This window comes from Onychostruthus taczanowskii, unplaced genomic scaffold (genome assembly GCF_017590055.1).
Source record: "Onychostruthus taczanowskii isolate IOZ18803 unplaced genomic scaffold, ASM1759005v1 scaffold7, whole genome shotgun sequence".
In the NCBI taxonomy this organism is placed as follows: Eukaryota; Metazoa; Chordata; class Aves; order Passeriformes; family Passeridae; genus Onychostruthus; species Onychostruthus taczanowskii.
This window is the reverse complement of record NW_024504786.1, coordinates 18,242,625-18,258,406: the sequence shown is the minus strand read 5'-3', so window position 1 is coordinate 18,258,406 and position 15,782 is coordinate 18,242,625. Positions and strand designations below refer to the sequence as shown.

The 15,782-nt window shown below is 36.7% G+C and overlaps 1 protein-coding gene across 4 annotated transcripts in view; it reads left to right on the top strand.

Moving 5' to 3' along the window:
* COL11A1 (collagen type XI alpha 1 chain) overlaps positions 1–15,782 on the top strand; it is a 129,668-nt gene that overhangs the window by 65,949 nt on the left and 47,937 nt on the right. For all 4 annotated transcript variants that reach the window (XM_041421411.1, XM_041421409.1, XM_041421412.1 and 1 more), the window contains 8 exons: positions 723–776; positions 2,867–2,911; positions 4,503–4,556; positions 4,637–4,681; positions 8,164–8,217; positions 9,149–9,256; positions 11,768–11,821; positions 14,864–14,917. In XM_041421411.1, the coding sequence (XP_041277345.1) occupies positions 723–776; positions 2,867–2,911; positions 4,503–4,556; positions 4,637–4,681; positions 8,164–8,217; positions 9,149–9,256; positions 11,768–11,821; positions 14,864–14,917 (468 nt within the window). The remainder of the gene's footprint in view (positions 1–722; positions 777–2,866; positions 2,912–4,502; positions 4,557–4,636; positions 4,682–8,163; positions 8,218–9,148; positions 9,257–11,767; positions 11,822–14,863; positions 14,918–15,782) is intronic.

The following is a 15,782-nucleotide window of genomic DNA, read 5'->3' as shown; positions in this document are numbered from 1 at the left end:
TCCTTTGGTGGCTTTTTCCTCATCTGTTTGCAGATGTTCTTTTGGCTTGAAACCTGTCTTCTATTCATTTAAAACATGTCACTACTGAATTTCTTGCTAATTTTATTATTCTCCCCTTTTTGCTGAATTCCTTCTCAATTCATTGTTTGACTTTTTCCCTCTTCACTGTTTACTCTACTCTTCTGGAGAAATTAATACTTTTTACTGTCCGTGCGCTTAAGTATTATTCTAGCAAAATGGACAGGTCCCATGATATCTACATTTCCTAGGCTTTCACAAAGGCATACCAGGCCTTTCAGCTATGAGCACTGGAGTTCTGTACCCTGCACTCTTTGCCTCTTCAGCTTGTTGATAACTTTCATTGGTGAATCCTTTCATTCCTGAAATTCTAAATAGTACTTAATTTTGCACACCAGAGAGCTCTTGCCCACCTTGTGTTATGTATGCGCATGTTCATAGCGTAATTCCTGAAGCCTGTTCTCAGGCAAGCATCTCATTGAAAATTATGGATTATTTTTGTAGTCTAAAGATAGTAAGAACTGGCCTTACTTACATATGGTACGAAAGTGTCATTCTGGCTTTAGTTTTATTTTTGTCATATCCCTGATATCCATATCAAGGGACTTAGGTATGACTGTATTTTATGTTCTTAGCTCTTAGGGTCACATGTGTTGGGCCTGTTTGCTATTGTTCTTAAGATGTGTGTCTGTTACTGCATTTAGGGACCACAAGGCAAGCCTGGCCTTCCTGGCCTTCCTGGTTCTGATGGACCACCTGTAAGTAAATATTTAATCCTTTGAATGTTTAACTACTTTTACTAAGTGACAAATACTTCTGGATACCTGTGTTACAGAAACAAATGGAGGGGGAAAGTAATGGTTGGCAACAGCATTATAAAATCCATCTAAAATCCATTTATCATTTGAGCTGTTAAAACTAAGAGAATTACATTTTTGAACCAGCTGCTAAAAACATCTGTGGGCTTTTAAAATGTGGTCCCAGGTGTTGAAATGCCTCTGCAACATCTTCAGGGATGCGTAAATAACCTACTGACACACAAAGGGCCAAGTACTGTTCCACTGTATCCTTCCATGCCAGTCCAGCAGAGCAAATCACCTGTAAAAATGTTCACCACTTGTCCTCTGAGGAAACATAGAACAGACTACATCTTTCTCAGCTTCCTGGCTTAAGGTGCATATTATGTGTTTAAGGTGCTTCTTGCATTGTCTAGACTTGGACATACCTTAGCCAAACTTCGTGATTGCCAAGAAATCCAGCTTCACTGTGAGGCTGCAATTGCTCACATGAACAGAGTGTAACCACTTGAGCAGCATAGCTTAGGCATTCAGCTTAAATGGAATCATTGGCCATAATGGCATGCCCATACACTTGTTTTCTTGCAGCAAAAACATACTTTTGGGTACAATGAAGAGCCTTTAGACAATGTTATTTCTGAGACCTTGACTATCTTCCCCATGCAATTGTCCCTTACAATTTTTCTTTTAGGTGAAATCTGCATTTCTTAAACCTGACTTTTTGCAAGGTTTAACAAGGTCACTGCAAATATATTGCAAATACAGAAGTGTTTCCAGGGCTCTCACAGTCTAGCCTTTTACCTGCCAGAGTACCAATTTAGTGGAGAATGTTAAGTGTGCAATGATTGTCCAGCTGAGCGTCTGTATCTTGTATCACTGTCTAAACATTTGAATGTTTCCCCTTGTCCTTTCCTGTATACTGGAACCAATGTCAATTTCCAAACACAAGCATTATTTGTGATCTGCATCTTGTTAAACCTTCACAGCAGGGGGGAAATGCTGAAAGAGATAATCAGGTGTCAGCATAGGTTTGTACCAGACACAGACCCCTGCTGTGGTGGGTTGATCCCAGTCAGCAGCCAAATACCCACTTACTCACTGGCCCACTCCTCCCACAGCAGGGGAGGGCACAGAATCGCAAGGGCAAAAGCAAGAAAACTCCTGGGCTGAGGTAACAACAGCTCAATAAGTGGAACAAAGCTATGCACACAAGCAAAGGAAAATAAAGGATTGATTCACTACTGCCAATCTGCAGGCAGATGGCCAGCCACTTGCTGGGAAGTTGGTTATGAATGTCCTCCTTCCTCCTCCTTTCCCTGAGCTTTTATTACTGAGTATGACATCATATGGTATGGAATATTTCCCTGCTCAATTTGGAACAGTGTCCCAGCTGTGTCCCCTCACAGCTCCGTGCCCTCCCACAGCCCAGTCACAATTATCTGTTAATCTTCAGTTTCATTAAATTGCCTTTAAATGTTGCAATTTAAGTGCAAATTTTTTAAGAAAGGAAAACAGTGGATTGGCTAATGTTTTGAGTGTTATAGTATTAATGTCAGTGATATAAAGCAAAGTCTAAAATGTAAATTTATTTTGTTTAAAAAGCAAGTCACAGTTTAGAACAAAGACATAGAATGTTAAAAATAAATCAGTCATCTATTGAATCTTTTAATAAATTCTATAGTTTAAAAATATTTTTTAGGAATGCCTTCATGCTACAAAATAAATCACCCATTTTTCAAAATCAAAGGAGAGAGTCTCTTACATTAAAAGCCTCTTACTGCTGAAATATTAATTAAACAGAAGGTTGGGTCAGCATATTCCTGAAAATATAGACATGAATGTAACTATTGTCCAGTTTTTTCTTTGTTATGTAAATTATATTGGTATTGAAAGTAAAAACTTTTCTCAAAATTTTGTGTGTCTATTCTAATACAAAAGAAATGTGATCAATGTCCTGAAATTCAAATGTTTAAATAACTGTGTTTTTATAATAAAATGTCACTCCTTAAAAATTATTGCTTTTCAAAACAGATACATTTATCTTAAAACAGGGTCACCCTGGCAAAGAGGGTCAGTCTGGAGATAAAGGTGCATTGGTGAGTTTTAAAACTTTTCCATTTATTTACGTAGATTTCAAGAAAACTTTTGGTAGTTTTTCATCTTTATGACACATTTATCACATTTGTTGCTAGCAAGAACTATTTAAGGAGACAGTAGACAACCCGTGACACATTCAGAGCATCTTTTAACAGACAAACATATATATTAAAAATATTAAAGATTGTAAATGATATAAAGATTATTCTTTTAAAGTAAACCTCATCTTGGAGTTTGCGGAGTGGCAACGAAAAGTTGCACACATTTCATACAAACAACTTGCAGATATTTTGAGTTTTCAATTCTGCTTTGTGGAGTACTCACAAAGGTTCTTTCAGAACTTGCTTTTTTTTGAAGGTGTAAAACTACATGCAGAGACCATGCATTTTTTAGGTTATCTTCAACTCAGTGTCTGTGTAAAGTTTTTTCAATCTTATGAAGTCCTGAAAGGGTCTCGGAGCTCCATAAAGTGTTCTGCTTACTCGGTGTTGACCCTTCTTTAACCAGAATAACACCCTTCATAGCACCTGAATTCAGCTTCAGTTTTTGGGAGCAATACTAAAAGGTTGTATCCTGGATGACAGGATGAGTGAATTAATAGGACATTTCAGAAAGTACAGCACCACTGACATCAGCATATTATATACGTCAAAAGTGTTGTTATTGTAAAAGGCATGTAAATGTTATCCTGATTTCTTAAGAAGATAAAGCTTACACACAGCATTTATGTTTTGCAAGTCCAGGCAGGTTGCCATCTGCCAGTTCTTATGTCTTTTGAATTTACTGATCCATTTCAGCCAAATTTGATAGAAAGTTCAGTTTCTCAGAGATGTTAACAGTCCAAAGGTTTTGTGAAAAGACACACTGGAGAGAGGAAAAGGACCCTATCAATGTTCCCATTAGTAACAGATTTTGTTATCTGTCCTCTGACACGGGAGAATCAGCAGAGCAGCTCAGAGGTATCATGTTTCCAGGCTTCTTGGCTTCCACCCTTCACAGAACTCAGTTTCTCTAGGCCCTGCCATCAGATTGTATAGATCCAAGTTGAACATCATTAAAATACTCAGCAAAATCTAACTAAAAGAATCCAGGCACCAGTCAGTATTGGTAGCACCATGAGCCTTTTAGCTTCCAGGCTTGAACTGTCATTTTTGTTCTTTTTTTTTTAAGACCATGATATTTTGTTATTCCTATTATTTGTGTCTCTATTTTTGACTTGTGTCATCATCATAATTAGCCTATAAATTTCCTCCAATAAAGCACCTCTGGTTTCTTAATGGCTGTTTTTTTTCCTGATTGTTTGTTCCTTTTTACAATTACCATTGTTTCAGATAATTTATGTTATGGATAGGTGCTTCCCAAATATACAAGTTAAATCCAAGTTCACAGTTAGTTCACAATTCTATTAATAGTTTATAGTGACATTGAATGGTGCTTTTTAATGCCTTAACTTTTCTTAGTGGCAGGCAGCCCAGTGTTAGTTTGCTGTCTCATACATTATACTGAAAGAATAAGGATTGGATTCTGAAGAGAACTGCTTGCTAACCAAAAACTGTACAAACAAATGTTCTTTGCTTCAATGTATTTTAGGGACCTCCAGGTCCTCAGGGTCCAATTGGATACCCAGGTCCTCGTGGTGTAAAGGTAAGATTTAATTATTGGATTCCTTCTCTCACACCTTTTGAATATATGCATGTGGGTAATTATTTATATTCTTCCTTTAGGGTGCTGATGGTGTACGTGGACTCAAGGGATCCAAAGGTGAAAAGGTAAATCTGACTGCAGTTAATTCTTTTCCCTTTTTACACTGCAGCCTCTTCTGCCTCCTTCACTGCAGTGTGCTTTATCTCACAGCAGTGAGTTTATTTTTACCTTTCCCTAAAGGCATACCAAGCCCAGTGCCTAAATCAGTGACCTTCATGGTTATTTACACTGGTTCAAAGTGAATATAAAACTTTCAGTTATTAAAATGGTTTTGAATCCTCTTTGCACCAGTTTAGGTAACTTGTCTCTAAAGCGGCCTTGAATAGAGAATTAGACATCCCTCCCTTATTAGTAGGTACTGAGATAGTGGATATTGAGAGGCTTGTGCATCAGAGATATTTGTGGTGATAATACTGTTTTTATCTGTTTTGATAGAGCCATAAAATAGATCTGTATTTTTAAAGTACATTGGGCAATGGCTTTCTAGGCTCAAGGTATATTGTCTCAGATCTTTGGCTTTGCCGAAGTGATGGACAGCCCCAGTCAGATCTATGTATATGAATGTGAAGAAGGGTCTTATTTCCCCTGATGCCATTAATTCTGTGTGTAGCGCTTTTCCTAGAGCAATCACCAACCACTGCGGTCTGGGCTGACTCCTGATGGTCTGCGGTGGCTGAAACTGCAGCCAGTGTTGGTTTAAAGTCACACTTCCTTCAGCACTCAAACTAAGAGACACACAACAGACTCCATCAGTCATACCACCTCGTGAGCACACAGGCAAATCCACTCTTGTGGCTCTGCTGGCTAATGTATCTATATATCTATATATAGATAAATATATGGTCTACAGATATTTATAGATATTCTAAAGTAGAAGACTACATCTTGCCAAAAAGCCTGGATTCAGAACTTGGCTCAGATGCCAAGGGCTGCTATACATTTTCAAGCCTTCCTAAACCACAATTTGTCTAGGCTGCATGCTCATTTTAGAGTTGTTCATTAAATCTAAGCTGAAAAAGAGTGTGTTTAACACCCATGGAGACTGGACAGTTCAAAATCCCAGCTTTTTCTTGTGCTTTATTGGATGATTAATATCCTGTTTGGACAAAATACAGGACTTATGTATAAATACATTTCATAGATGTATGTATATCAATGAATGCTGATTAGCACAATGTCTACAATACTTCTGTGTTCTTAAAACTCCCAGTTGCAGTAAGACAGTAAATTCTGCTGAATACCTCCAAAGGTCACACAAAGCTATTTCATCCTTTGTTCTCTTAGTGTTTTAGGGGTGTGTTCTCCAGCCTTTTTGTACTGAAATTATTCAGCTGCCATTGCATGGGGGAGAGCAGTGCAAGAGAACAAAATAAATAATCTTATCATTCAGGGAAGCCCCCATAGATCTGGAATGGTCCAGGGCTATCAGAGGAGGTCTATCTCTGTACTGACCAGTAAATGTGACTAGAACTCTTTAGTTATTTTATTAATTGTTACCAGCAGAGGAAGAAATAGAGCATTCAGCTCTCTCCTCCTACACAGAATAAAATCAGCCTCTTGTAGGTCTCAATAGCAGGAGCCTCACTGTGAAAGCTGAAGAGTTTCAGTTCATTTGGCAGCCATTTGGTCAGTAGCTGACATATGGTCACTCCTTGCTAAGGGTTTTCATGTAATTATTACTGGCCATATTACTGCCTATAACCAAGCAACTTTTACTGAAGCTTTTTTGATGTATTCTTCACACTGCGTTTTTCATTTCTCTTTAAATATTAAGGAAAGCCACCTTTAAATTTAAATTTATGCAATATAAGATGACCACATAAAACTTTGTTTCATCATATAGAAAGCATGGGAAAACTGCTTTTAGACTGGTTTTTAGTATATTTTTTTCAATGAATCATAGTGTAACCTCTTTGGGGGTTTTTTTGCATTAACACATTTTATTGAAAAACTGTATTTACACGGATTTCTTTTGGGCTTTTGGTATTCGTTTTTTGTTTTTTTGATTTTGGTTTTTTTTGTTTTTTTTTTTTGGTTCTTTTTGTTGTTGTTGTGTGGGGTTTTTGTGTTTTTATTTTGGGAGGGGGGTGTTTTGGTTTGGTTTGTTTTTTATTTTTTGTACTTTTAATGCCTCCTTGCCTATTTTGAGTTTGCCACTACCAGATCTACTATCACTCTTTCTAGGGTTATTGTTGCATACTTTATGACTACTTCCAAATTCAAAATGGCTTTAACCCTGCAGTCCATCTCACTTGGTGATCAGGGAGAAGATAAAATTTCTGTGGGCCTAGGAATGCAAAAAGCATAATCCTCATGTTCTTTTTGAACATGAGGATTAAATACAAAGCTTTCTTACTTCTTTTTTTGGTCCTTTTTCTTTAGTAATGTCACATGAGCACATTGTCATTCTCGCCTGGTTTTATTGACATTCCAAATATTACTCAGATTCAAAGTCAGTATTACTTTAGCATATAAAAGACTAATAGCATTATAGCAAAATCTTTTACTACATTATTATTAATCACAAAGACCTTTGCTGCCATGTTACAGCTAAGCATCAGATGAAAATGGAGTCCTTGTTGCCTGGATTTTGGAACAGTAGTTCTGTGATGAGTTACATAGAATCACAGAATGACTAGGTTGTGGTTGACCTTCAGGATCATTGAGTCCAGCCTATGCCCTAACACCTCAACTAAACCATGGCACTGAGTGCCACATCCAGTCTTTTTTCAAGACATCCACAGATAGTGACTCCACCACCTCCCCAGGTAGATAATTCCAGTGCTTTATCATCCTTTCGTAAAAAAACTTCTTCCAACCTATATTTCCCTTGGCGCAGCTTTAGACTGTGTCCTCTTGTTCTGTCAGTTGCTGTCTGGAGAAAGAGACCAACCCCACCTGATCACAGACACCTTTCAGGGAGTTGTAGAGTGATAAGGTCACCTCTGAGTCTCCTTTCTCTCCAGGCTGAACACCCCCAGCTCCCTCAGTCATTCCTCACAGGGTTTGTGTTCCCAGCCCCTCACCAGCCTCATTGCTTCCTCTGGATGTGCTCAAGTGTCTCAACGTCCTTCCCAAAATGAGGGACCAGGACTTGGCACAGTACTCAAGGTGTGGCCTCAGCAGTGCCGATTCCAGGGGGAGAATGACCTCCATGCTCCTGCTGGCCACACTTTTCCTGACACAGGCCAGGATGGCCTTCTTGGCCAGGAGGGCACACTGCTGGCTCATGTTCAGCCATCTGTCAACCAGTACCCCCAGGTCCCTTTCTGCCTGGACACTGTCCATCCACACTGTCCCCAGCCTAGAGCATTGAAGGGGGTAACTGTGGCCAAAATGCAGGACTTGGCATTTGGAATTATTAAACTTCAGAGAGAACCAAAAGCTGATCAGTTTATGGTGGAGCAAGACATAAACCACTCTGCTGAACACATCTGGAGATTTCTGCTTGTATCTGAACACATATACGTGAAAATGAAATTTTTCTGAGTACTGTGCTTGTAGTTCAGCATGGAGACTGATTTACATGTGTTTCTGCCTTTTTTAGGGTGAAGATGGTTTTCCAGGATTTAAAGGTGACATGGGTCTTAAAGGTGACCGGGTAAGCATTTATTCATAGCCCATATATTCTTAAAACTTTTAACTTTATTGTTTTGAAAGGATCTCTGAAGTGAACAAATATTCTTAAACCAAACATAAAATAAAGGCTAGTATTTCAAAATATTTCTATTCCCTGTGCATGCACAAATTCAATTCAGAGATATGGTTCTTGTGAATCAAAAATAGCACAATCATAAAGAGGAAGAGAATGTCAGTCTTGAATATCCTTTTCACTGAGCTTCTTCCTATGGAATTGTCTTTCCCAGATTCCAAGATCTCCAGTATTTGTCTGAGGAAAAGTTATCTATCTAGGATAAAGATATTTCCATTCCAGTCCAGCATTTTGCACATCTCTGCCAAAATGCTGTTTATTTAGCCCAATGAGCAATTGCTTCCTTTCATAGGAAGTGTTGTGGAGGTTGTAAAAAAGATTTTCATAAGAGGCTCCTGGCCTGTATCTGTAGTCTGTATACATAAATAACTGTGAAGATGGTATCCACATTTGATACTTAGATAAAGACAAGTTTTTTCCTATGGACTGCCAGGGTGCCTTTTCAAAAATTTAGGAAAGGAAAAATAAGAATAAAATTTCCAAATGCAGCTGTCTTCAAGCAAGATGACTAGGTTCTAACACTCTGAATGTGATATTCACTGCCTAATATTTATATATTTGCATTTATATAATGAACATTAGTAGTGATATTTTCCTAGTAGGAAACTGGACAGGGCTTACAGCAACCTGATGTATTTGGAGATGCCCTTGTGCACTGCAGGAAGCCTGGGTGACATTTTAAGGTTCCTTCCAACCCAAACTATTGTATGACTCTATTATCTGTTTAGATTTACTGAAAATTTATTTTCAATTACTTGTATGTAATCTTTCCAATATATGCATGAATATTGTTCCATATTTATAAGGTGATGTATTTTAGGGAGAAATTGGTCAGCCAGGTCCACGAGGAGAAGATGGCCCAGAAGGTCCAAAAGGTCGGGCAGGTCCATCTGGGGATCCAGGTGCTGCTGGTCCAGCTGGGGAAAAGGTCAGTAGCCAGAAATCAACAGAAACATGCCATTGCCTCATAACATATCTGGAATCCGTAACCTGCATCACTGAAAAACAAGTCTTCAGATCTGCAAAATCTTTTTGTGACACTACTGCAGCAGACCACTGGAGTTCCCATTTGATCAAGGATTGAGAATCCTTATCTTGTAAGTATGCAAAGAGGCATTGTAGTACTCCACCAATACATGAGGCAACTCCATCCTTATCCCTAGTTATATACAGTGCATGCCAGCTGTGGAAAACACATTGCAAATAAAATAGCAGGGCACAAAGGAGGATAAAGATGCTGCTGAAGAGTGAATTCATATTGAGTCGTATTACTACAAATGGTGACTTGGAAATTTTATTTAATGGAAAACATTCCCTGAATACAAATCCAAAACAGAGTTGCCAAAAGGGAAAGGGGATGAGGGAGGACTGTTAAAAGGATGATGAAAAAAGAGAAATCAAGCACAAGGTACAAATCTCTGTAGAATCCTGGCTTCAGCAATAACCATTTGAGTTTGGTATAAAGGATGGAAAGGAGGCTGAGAAATGTGTGTGGGGGTACTGTCAGAAAGGAAAGGTGATTTCAGCAGTGGTAGTAGAAATAACTGGAGAAGTACGATAATATAAAATAGCATAAAATTATGGTTCAGAAATGTATAAGCTACATACATATAAGTGTAAACATATATCACTTAAATAAGAAGATGCTGATGAAATATTTCCCTTTAAATTTTTTTGGTGAACTATAGCTTCAATTCTATTTCACTCTTGAAAAAATAATAGGAAAGAGGGTGCTTAAACCAAATCAAAACAAAACAAACCTTTTTTTAAATAGTTGATAGATTTTAAATTCCAGTTTGAGTTATTTTTATTTATTCTTATTCAAATTGCTTGCTATGAATATAGGTTTTCAACCATTTCTTCTTCACTGTGACATATTTGGGACTCTCACAGTATACAAGTCAGGAATCTGAAGCCCTAAATATCAGAAGATATTTGAAAAAAAATGTTGGTGTTGATAACACTATTAGCTGGCCTTGGAATTTTAGACCCACGGTTTTCCCTTTTCTAGAAATATTTACAGCTTTTATTGCCCACTGGAAGGCACACATCTTCTGTGGATATTCTATGGATACTTGGCCAGAATGGAATGGGTCAGAGAGAAATTCCTTGGTGCTGGTCCTGTGATATTTATTTTAGTGCTGAAATTGGAATGGTCATGAACTTTTAGATCTTCTCACAACATTTGGAAAGTCTGTAAGAGCAGATGTGAATGTCTTGTTCCCTTGTTATTCATATGACGTATTTAATGCAAAGGTACTATTATTTGTAAGAAAAGTAATGAAATTACTGCAGTAGTTCTTATTCTCTGTGTTCTGATTCCATGATAAGAAAACTCTATTTCCCAAGTAGGTATAAAGCTGGATTTTCTTGGTTAATGAAATCTCAAATAGGGTGCCAAAAAAATTAGGAACATATCAGAAATGAGCTCATCATAAAAAAAGGATCTGTATTCAGAGTCGCAGCCTAGGCAACTGGGCTTGCTGACACAAAAAAATCAGGGACAAAACTTTCATGGAATCTGACAAGAGTTTGATGTGCTGTCGTGCTGGAAAACATTTAAATCATTGCAATGCATGTGGCTTGTTTCAGGGGCAAATAACAGGCAGCATTGTAAGCAGTATACTCAACATAGGCATTTTTTGGGAAAATTTCCTTCCCCATGCAAGTTTCTTCTTCCTATTTATCTATGGTTACTGCAGAGTACCATATGATACTTTACAGTCATACTTTACATTGAGATCTTCTCCAGAATTTGATATTCCAGAACATAGAGAAATTCTTCCCCAGAGTTCCCATCTCTCAAAGTCTGAAACTGCTTTCCCTTGCCTTTGAAAGTGGCAAACCATCACTCATCCTCTAGAGGTCCAAAGAGACCAACTCAGTGGAGTAGGGTACTGTATTTCATTTCTGGGAATGGTTGATGTCAGTGCTGATCAGTCTTTTCTGAACACTGCAAGTTGGTAATGGTTGTTGACAAATCCATTGTCAGCAAATAATCAGTGGAGTATAATTTATCATAGTCTCGGTTTAGAACTATTCAAGAAAAGAACTGGTTCTTCAAATGCCTATTCATGAAAGTCAGCCATCATATAGTATAAATTGAAAAGCATTTCTTCTCACTTAAACCTCTTAATGCCCTGATTTTTTAGAGAATAATTATAGTTTAATGATTTCAACCACATAGAACTGCAGAGCACTTCATGGAAGAAAACATTCGAGGTATTGGTTTCTTTGGTTTCATTAATTGGAGTAGGATTTTCGTTTAAGTTTGGGGCCCTAAGCCTGGTGGTGATTAATTATAAAAATGAGAAACTGATTTAATTTAATATTATATTCCATAGAGTATCATCACTCTATGTTGTTGAAAAGTTCTTTTGTATAGAAGCTTGCTGAACCACAAAGGAGGATACAGTAAAACATTGCCTTCTCATTGCAGGGCAAGCTTGGTGTACCTGGACTGCCAGGATATCCAGGAAGACAAGGTCCAAAGGTGAGCTGTAAATGAGCTGCATATTGAGTGCTTTGACACTGGTTACAATGGCACTTATTTCATTTCTGTGTTTGGGGAAGCAGGGTGTAGACATCAAAGAAAGGGCCATTTTCCCATTTTCTTTTTTGACAATAATATTCTGAAGTAAAATCATCTACAGTGTGACCCAAGGTCAGGCTCTTTATGGAGCACTACCTCTTAACTCTTCTTAATATAATACCCTTTACCATCTTCTCCTGAGCTGCATTGTGCCAGCATCAGACTGCCATGCACTAAACAATTGCAAAACGAAGGAGTTGCTGACATTCTTGAAAGAGAATAGGCACGATATCGACTAAATGGATGCTGATAGTGATAGAAATTTCCCGTGTGATGCAGGGATTCCATTTGTGTGATTATTGCTTCTTCCATGGAATAAACCATATTTCTTTGAAACATATCATTTACAAGTTTTCCTCATGTTTTCCTTTAGTTTCTTTTAAGACAAACATGATAAAACACAATCCTTAGTTAATTTAAGTGCCTACATTTATCCTTCATCTACTTTATATATTTGGATTGCAATAGAAAACCACACGGGGGCTTCTGGTTTAAAACATTTTTATAAAACAAATTTCTATCAAGTTAATCCTAACCCATCTTTAGGAAATGGGCATGTTAAATTAATTGCAGGATCTCTTTTCTGAGATTAGAAAGAAAAAAGATGGAATAAAAGCATAGTTCTACAGACATTTCACTGTGTAAAGACCATTAGGGAAACACTGTAGCTCTAGTCCTTCTCAAAGAATTCCCATCTAGGTAAATATCACAAGCGAAATAATCCCTTACCACTCCTATATATCTGAACAATCAACCTGCAGTAAAATCCTCAGTTCTCTTCTACTTTGGATTTATTTTTATTTCCAAATCTGAAATTATGGGGAGTTTTAGATGAAATGCAACTTCCAGACTAGCAAAGTGTTTTTCTCACTCTGCCCTGTACTTCAACCCTTTTTAGTCAAGTGAATGGACTGTCTGAAGAATGCTTATTCACTGAACACTGCATTAGTGAAAAATATTAAAACTATCTATGGAAAGTACTCATGAAAACTATTCACCATGAAAGACACAGGGGTTTTGGCTTCAGTTTCTTAACTCCAAATGTCTGAAATTTTAGAATTGTACAATTTTAGAATTTTTTAGAATTTTAGAATTGTCTTTTAAAAAATCTAACATAAGAGTTTTACATTATTCAGGTCTAAGAACAAAAACGAGGTAACATTTCAAATAAAAGTTGATTGATTCTTTTTTCAACAAGGACTTGATCAAGAACTTCCTTGCATTAAGTTTTTGTCACATTAAAATTGAAAATAGTTCTTAAGCTGCATTCACTGTTGCTCTTCCAATTTTTTGCTTAAATTTCTAAGAAAGACTAATGACAGCTACAATAGATAATTCACTAGACTTCTTTGGAAACTGAGTCACAGGCCAGTTCAAATGAACATGACGGAGTGAGAAAAAAGCAGCAAAAATATGTGACCTATGTAAAGCAAATAGGAAATCTTGTCCTAGTATTGTCAAGAAAGTTGACATCATTCTTTTTGTTGATACTTTGATTTTGTTTTTTTCTAAGACTTGTTTTAGACTACTGCCTTTATCTGCTAATTTTCAGTACACTTTTATTTTTCTCTAATCCAGTCCTTCTTCATTAGCACAATTGCAAAAACTGCTGTGCATGTAAGATATTTACAACCAAGTCATGACTACTCCTGCCCCATCATTTGGTCTGGATTTTTTCCAGCCTTTTAATTTTAAAGAGCATGCTTGGGCTTCACAGACTATAATTTTTAGTTTTATTCTTATATAAAGTTATAACTAGTCAAGAATTAAGAAGTAAGAAAGGAAATAAAAGGAAAAGGAATGTAAAAGGAAAAGGAAGGAAGAAAAATATTACTTTTCTGCCACCAGTCAATATCAGTAAGTGTTTCATTAGAATATGTGTTAGTGAAGTTATACTGCCCCTAAGTCTTTTATGGATAATTGGAATGGTTATGTAAAACAAGATTCATTAGAGGAAAAACAGAAGTAAGAACAAGAGAAAAACAGGGAAAACAGTTCATTTCAAAGAGCACCAAGAAATTATATTTTAGGTTTTTGTTATATTCATTTTATTTGCCACTAAGATGCTAACAGCAAGCTGCACAGACAGAGATGCACTATGATAGCAGGGACTCTGGCTAGTAAATTTCAGTGGCCAACCAAACCAAACACTCTACATTTTCATCCCCATTCAGTTAAAAGTATATTTTATCATGATTATCACCTCTTTGATCCCAAGTTCTTTATGAAAAATTAACACCTTGGCAGGTAAAAAGTGTGTCTGCTGTCCCACTGAACCTCTCTGCCAAGATCAAAGAAGAAAATAGTACTGTTCCCGTTGGACCGGGCAGTCAGCAGAAGGAAAGGGGAGGAAAAAAAGAGAAGGAATAGAGCTGGGAGCAGTTTCAAGTCAGATCATCTCATAAGTTCTGCTTATGTATGAGTTGCATGGATCAGTTAAATGAAACTGTCCATTGGTTGGTTTACAGTGACAAAAAGAGCTTGAAGTAATTAATTTACAGCTCAGTAAAGTGAATAGAAGATGTGGCAAATCCTTACCATTTTTTGGAATTATTTTTTAAAAGAATTATCTTTCTATGAGGCAACAAGGCCTTGTTTGTTTATCTTCATTACGATACAGTTATTTCTAGTGGACTGTTACTAATTATTGCTTTCCTGCTTTAAAAAAAGGTGCAGAATTAATGAATATTTTATTGTCTAATAAGATGACAAATAATGTCCATTCTATACATTGATTTTTTTAATGCTTTCTGGACTGACTTGAGGCATTATGGTAAGTTTATTTACAGCTTTCATAAGTTTATTTACAGCTGTTGCAGTTGCAAGTTTGACATGTATAATGTACATGACTTTGGAGTTGTGCTTTATGTGTCTGTTAAATGTTGGCTCTACCACTGTTTTGCTCTTGATATCCTCTGACATTTGCATTGATTTCTTACATAGGGCTCAACGGGTTTCCCAGGATTTCCAGGTGCCAATGGAGAGAAAGGTGCAAGGGTATGATAATTCATTCTTGCATAACACTTTATTAGGTTTTAGAATTCAGCGTTGGGAGAAAAGACTGAAACCTAAGGATACAAGTTACTATCTAAAGAATGATAAAAACAGGCTTTTCACATTCAACATGGACCTCTATCTTTATGTAAAACAGGACGTACTGAGGCACTATTTGCAATTCTTTAAGGTGTTGATCTAAATATACAAGAACTTGCACACTTTCTTGCTGCACATAGTGTCATAATTATATAATTTGAAAAAGAGAATAAAAATCACCTTTGCTGAAAGGCTTAGGGTTTGGTTGGTTTTTTTTTTTTTTTTTTTTTGGACAGTATAGCTGAGTGAGTTGGCAAGAACTATTTTCCTGTATCCCATGAATTATCCTGCTACCATGCAATTTACCCTCAAGGAAATTCAGCTTGTATTTCATAAATATTCTGACTTGCCACAAGAGGGTTTTTTTTAGGCTTAGCTTCAAAAAGGCAAAATATACCAGGCAAGATGAAGAATATGTGCTATTATGTATATTAAAAAAAAAAAGTAAAATTACATCTTCAGCTGCTTTGTTTGCTTGAAGCAGGTGAGAAGAAATGTGTTATGCTTGTTTCTCAAACTATAACAATTAAAAATAGATTGTGCTGTTGTCTCTAAAATTCAATCGAATATAGCAGGGTATGTTAGAAAGATGGTGAAATTAAGAGATGAGTCAGAATTCATAGCTGATAGCAACATCAGGTCAAACAGGTAATATATATTATTATTATTATTAAATTATTCTATTATTCTTATTATTATTATTCTTAAATTAATTCTTTTAAGGTTAAATAAATGAAATCCAATAGTATTTGCATTACTTATGTATGGT